The 3,504-nt window shown below is 54.1% G+C and overlaps 1 protein-coding gene across 1 annotated transcript; it reads left to right on the top strand.

Moving 5' to 3' along the window:
• Positions 1 to 6: 6 nt before the first annotated feature.
• Positions 7 to 3,453, top strand: LOC126496315 (E3 ubiquitin-protein ligase TRAF7-like). The gene is made up of 4 exons (XM_050133842.1): positions 7 to 95; positions 1,875 to 1,991; positions 2,514 to 2,606; positions 2,821 to 3,453. The coding sequence occupies exons 1-4, from the start codon at positions 93 to 95 to the stop codon at positions 3,049 to 3,051; spliced, it is 444 nt and encodes a 147-aa protein (XP_049989799.1). The 5' UTR covers positions 7 to 92; the 3' UTR covers positions 3,052 to 3,453.
• The last annotated feature ends 51 nt before the right edge of the window (positions 3,454 to 3,504 follow it).

Below are 3,504 nucleotides of genomic sequence, written 5' to 3'. Positions count from 1 at the left end.
CGGCTGATGGGACCAGCACATACAAACAGCATCGCAGGACACCGTCCTCCTCTAGCACCCTTGCCTATTCGCCACGGGATGAAGAGGACAGCATGGTAGGTCCTTAGGATGCAGAAGCCTGGACCAGGTCTTAGGAGGAGCAGAGAGTGGGAACAGTGAAATACCTGTCACATTCCTGAAACTGGATGTAGGCAGTGAGTAGCCAGTTTGTGGGACTGGGCGTTAGGGCATGACCCCTGAAGGCCACGGTCAGTTTTGGTACCATCTTAAGGAAGGTGGGAGCCACGAAAGGTTTTCTCAGGTGAGTCTGCCAGTGTGACAGAGGACAGCTGGCAGAATTGGAGTTCTTGCCTGGAGGGCAGGCCAGGCAGAGGGGGAGGCACCTTTTCCTCTTTTTGCTTTTATTTTTGGTAGGTTTTTTTGTTTGTTTGTTTTTTGGGGGGGTGTTTGTTTGCTTTGAGTCAGGGTTTCTCTGTCTAACAATCCTGGCTGTCTTGGGACTCACTCACTTTGTAGATTAGGCTGGTTTCAAACTCACAGAGATTTATCTGCCTCTGCCTCTCTGGATGTTGGGATTAAAGGCATGCACTACCACCACCCAGCATGGTAGGGTTTTTTTTTTGTTTGTTTGTTTTTATTATTGTTTTTTGAGACAGGGTCTGTCTACATAACCCTTGCTGTCTAGAACTATGTGGACCAGGATGTTCTTCAACTTAAAGATCTGCCTCTCTGTCTCATTAGTATTGAGATTAAAGGCATGTGCCCTGTGGGTCCGGCACTGCACTGAGCCTTATATGAGTCAGATATATTTACCCCGCTCCCCACAGCTTCACCTCTTCAGTCTCCACCCAGCTCCTCTTACTGCAGCCTGAACCGTGGAAGGGCTTCATTGTGCCTCTGGGTTGGATACTCTGGGGCATCTGACAGGTTACATATTTTACTTATGCACTGGACTCTTGTTTGCTGTGGGACGATGGGCAGCTGTGCCCACCTGTCTGTCCCACTAACCTGACTTCAGTTCCCTCAGAGCTGCTCTGACCAGTAGGCAGCGGAGAGCGTGCAGCTCTGTGCTAGCTCCTGTCTGGCGCTCCTTGCTCCTCTGCTGGCCACTGCTGGGGATATTTGACTCACTTCCTTTGCCCTCTAGGCCTCACATGGCATTCCCATGCAAGGTGTCACTTTGGAACATCCTAGTTAAAGGAGATGAAATACATGTCTAGTCTGTCTCCTGCTCCAGACACAGGCTCAAAAAAGTGGCAAGTAGACCAGGACATTGGTCCAAGACAGGTTATTGCTCACAAATGAGGCTGCAGGTGTCTGTTAGCCTGCAGGGAAGAGCTGTGGCGGCAGTGGCCCTTGAATGCTGTCCCCTCTCCCCCTAGGACCTCATCAAAGGTTGCTTCCCTCAGGTCTTAAGAGACTAGGTCAGCCTTAGGTAGAACATTCCTGCCATTACAATGAACCTCTTTGGCTGGGTTAAATATCTCCTGACCAAGAAGGCAGCTCAGACCATGGCCACCTCTCCTTGACCAGGCTTCTGCTCTTTTCTATTCAGTAATCCGGGGTCTTAACTGCCCCAGGATTGGCTGGTGGATGTAGCCTCTCTGCAGCCCACATTCCCTCACGGGAAGCAGGAAGAAGCCTAAGCATGTCCTGTAGAATTGAATAGCAGGAAATCTCTCCATTTACACAAAGAAAATTGGCAGGCGAGAACGGGCAGCCCAGCACCAAAGGCCAGGGTCGGCTACCATAGGCAGCAGGGACTGAGGCCACACCAACCTCCCCCACACAATTCACAGCCTTGTGGGGTGGCTTAGGGGCACCCCTGCCTCCACAGGGCTCAGCCCCCTGATAGGCTGCTTCCATCTGTGCAGCCTCCTATCAACACTCCGCGCCGCTCTGACTCAGCCATCTCTGTCCGCTCTCTACACTCCGAGTCCAGCATGTCCCTGCGCTCCACATTTTCGCTGCCTGAGGAGGAGGAGGAGCCGGTAGGTGTGGTAGGTTTGACAGGAACCGTCTTCCAAGATTGTCACTGCTACCGTGGAATGGGTACTGACTGTCCCCTCAGGCCATACAACATAGCACAGCGAGGGCAGGTCAGAGCTAGTTAGGGACTCTGGTCCATGTTGGAACTCTGAGGGCTTGTCTCCCTCTTCTATCTGAAGGCTGCCTGGGGATGAGAGGTGGGAAGGTGGGGCTCGGATCGGGCACTTTTCTAGTCTGTTTGCCAGGGAGAGGGGCCAGTAAGGCTGGCTGAGACTCCGTGTGCAGGTGCTGTACGTGTGGTTGGTCACTGCTTACAGCCTACCTCTGAGCCACACCCCTTGCTTTGATTCCTTGGTCCTCTCACGATGCTCTAGATTCGACAGGATTGGCCCAGCCCTGGACAGGGTGGACATGCTGGTGGCTTGGGTAGTTAATATTGCTGAGGGTTTAATCCCCAAGCCCTCACCTCAGCACTCCAGGCCCACCTCCTGATCATCTGGCTTTTGCTCCTCCGCTCTGTCTAGGAACCGCTGGTATTTGCTGAGCAGCCCTCGGTAAAACTGTGTTGCCAGCTCTGCTGCAATGTGTTCAAGGACCCTGTGATCACTACCTGCGGGGTAAGATCACAGACCCTCTTACTCCCCAACCCCAGGTACTCCCTTCGGCGCTCAGGCCAGTGTGCTGCTGGCCTTGCTCCTAGTCCCAGGCTGGCTGTCAGGCAGGAGCTCTTTGAAGTGGTGGGGAATGGTGTGAACTCTGGGCTGCCACGGACCTTGACTTAGAGGGAAGACAACTACAACTGTCCCCTAAGTCCACTTTTTGTCCCCACAGCACACGTTCTGTAGACGATGCGCCTTGAAGTCAGGTAGGTCTGTGCCTCCCATTCAGACCTGGGAAGGGGAGTGGGTGGTGGGTGGTCCCTGTTCTGTTATTTGCCCCGGCTGCCAGCAGAGGCCACTGGTTTCCCATCTAGGCATGTGTGGCCTGTCCCAGGGCTGGAATAGTGATGCTAGGGCTCCAGCCTGGCTGGCAAAGGACCTCAATACAAAGCCTGATTGCTGATGTCCCCAGCCTCAGAGCTCTTGCTGTGGTGGACATGGAATGGGTTCCAGGGTGAGGGCTTGGGCTCCAACAGATGCTGTTGTCCCTGGCAGCCTCTGCTTCTGTTTCACACCATCTGTCCACTACCCCTTGACCCTGCCCAAAACTACTGGGCCAGCCAAGAGACCTCTGTCACTGCCTGCTCATCTGGGAGGTCTACTGTGCAGCTTTTTCTGCACAGGCAGCTTGGGCACCCAGTGGGCTTCCGTTGCCTGTCTGCCACTGCACCTCCTTTCCCCAAGACTTGACCTCTTACTGGGCAGAGCTGCCAGGGGGAGAGGTGGCTGGGCAGGTGGTGGGCTCAGCACATCATCCTCCCCAGAGAAGTGTCCTGTGGACAATGCCAAGCTGACCGTGGTGGTGAACAACATTGCAGTGGCTGAGCAGATTGGAGAGCTCTTCATCCATTGTCGG

This window comes from Alexandromys fortis, unplaced genomic scaffold (genome assembly GCF_014885135.2).
Source record: "Alexandromys fortis isolate MF-2015 unplaced genomic scaffold, M_Fortis_MF-2015_v1.1 scaffold_2701, whole genome shotgun sequence".
NCBI classification, from domain to species: Eukaryota; Metazoa; Chordata; class Mammalia; order Rodentia; family Cricetidae; genus Alexandromys; species Alexandromys fortis.
Note: the sequence above shows the minus strand (reverse complement) of the source record. Positions and strands in the feature narration are given on the sequence as shown.

Bases quoted from the DNA above. Each gene is read 5' to 3' on its own strand.
- LOC126496315 (XM_050133842.1), top strand. The intron at 1,992-2,513 runs GTAGGTGTGGTA...CGCTCTGTCTAG, and splicing joins CTGAGGAGGAGGAGGAGCCG to GAACCGCTGGTATTTGCTGA. The intron at 2,607-2,820 runs GTAAGATCACAG...TTGTCCCCACAG, and splicing joins CTGTGATCACTACCTGCGGG to CACACGTTCTGTAGACGATG.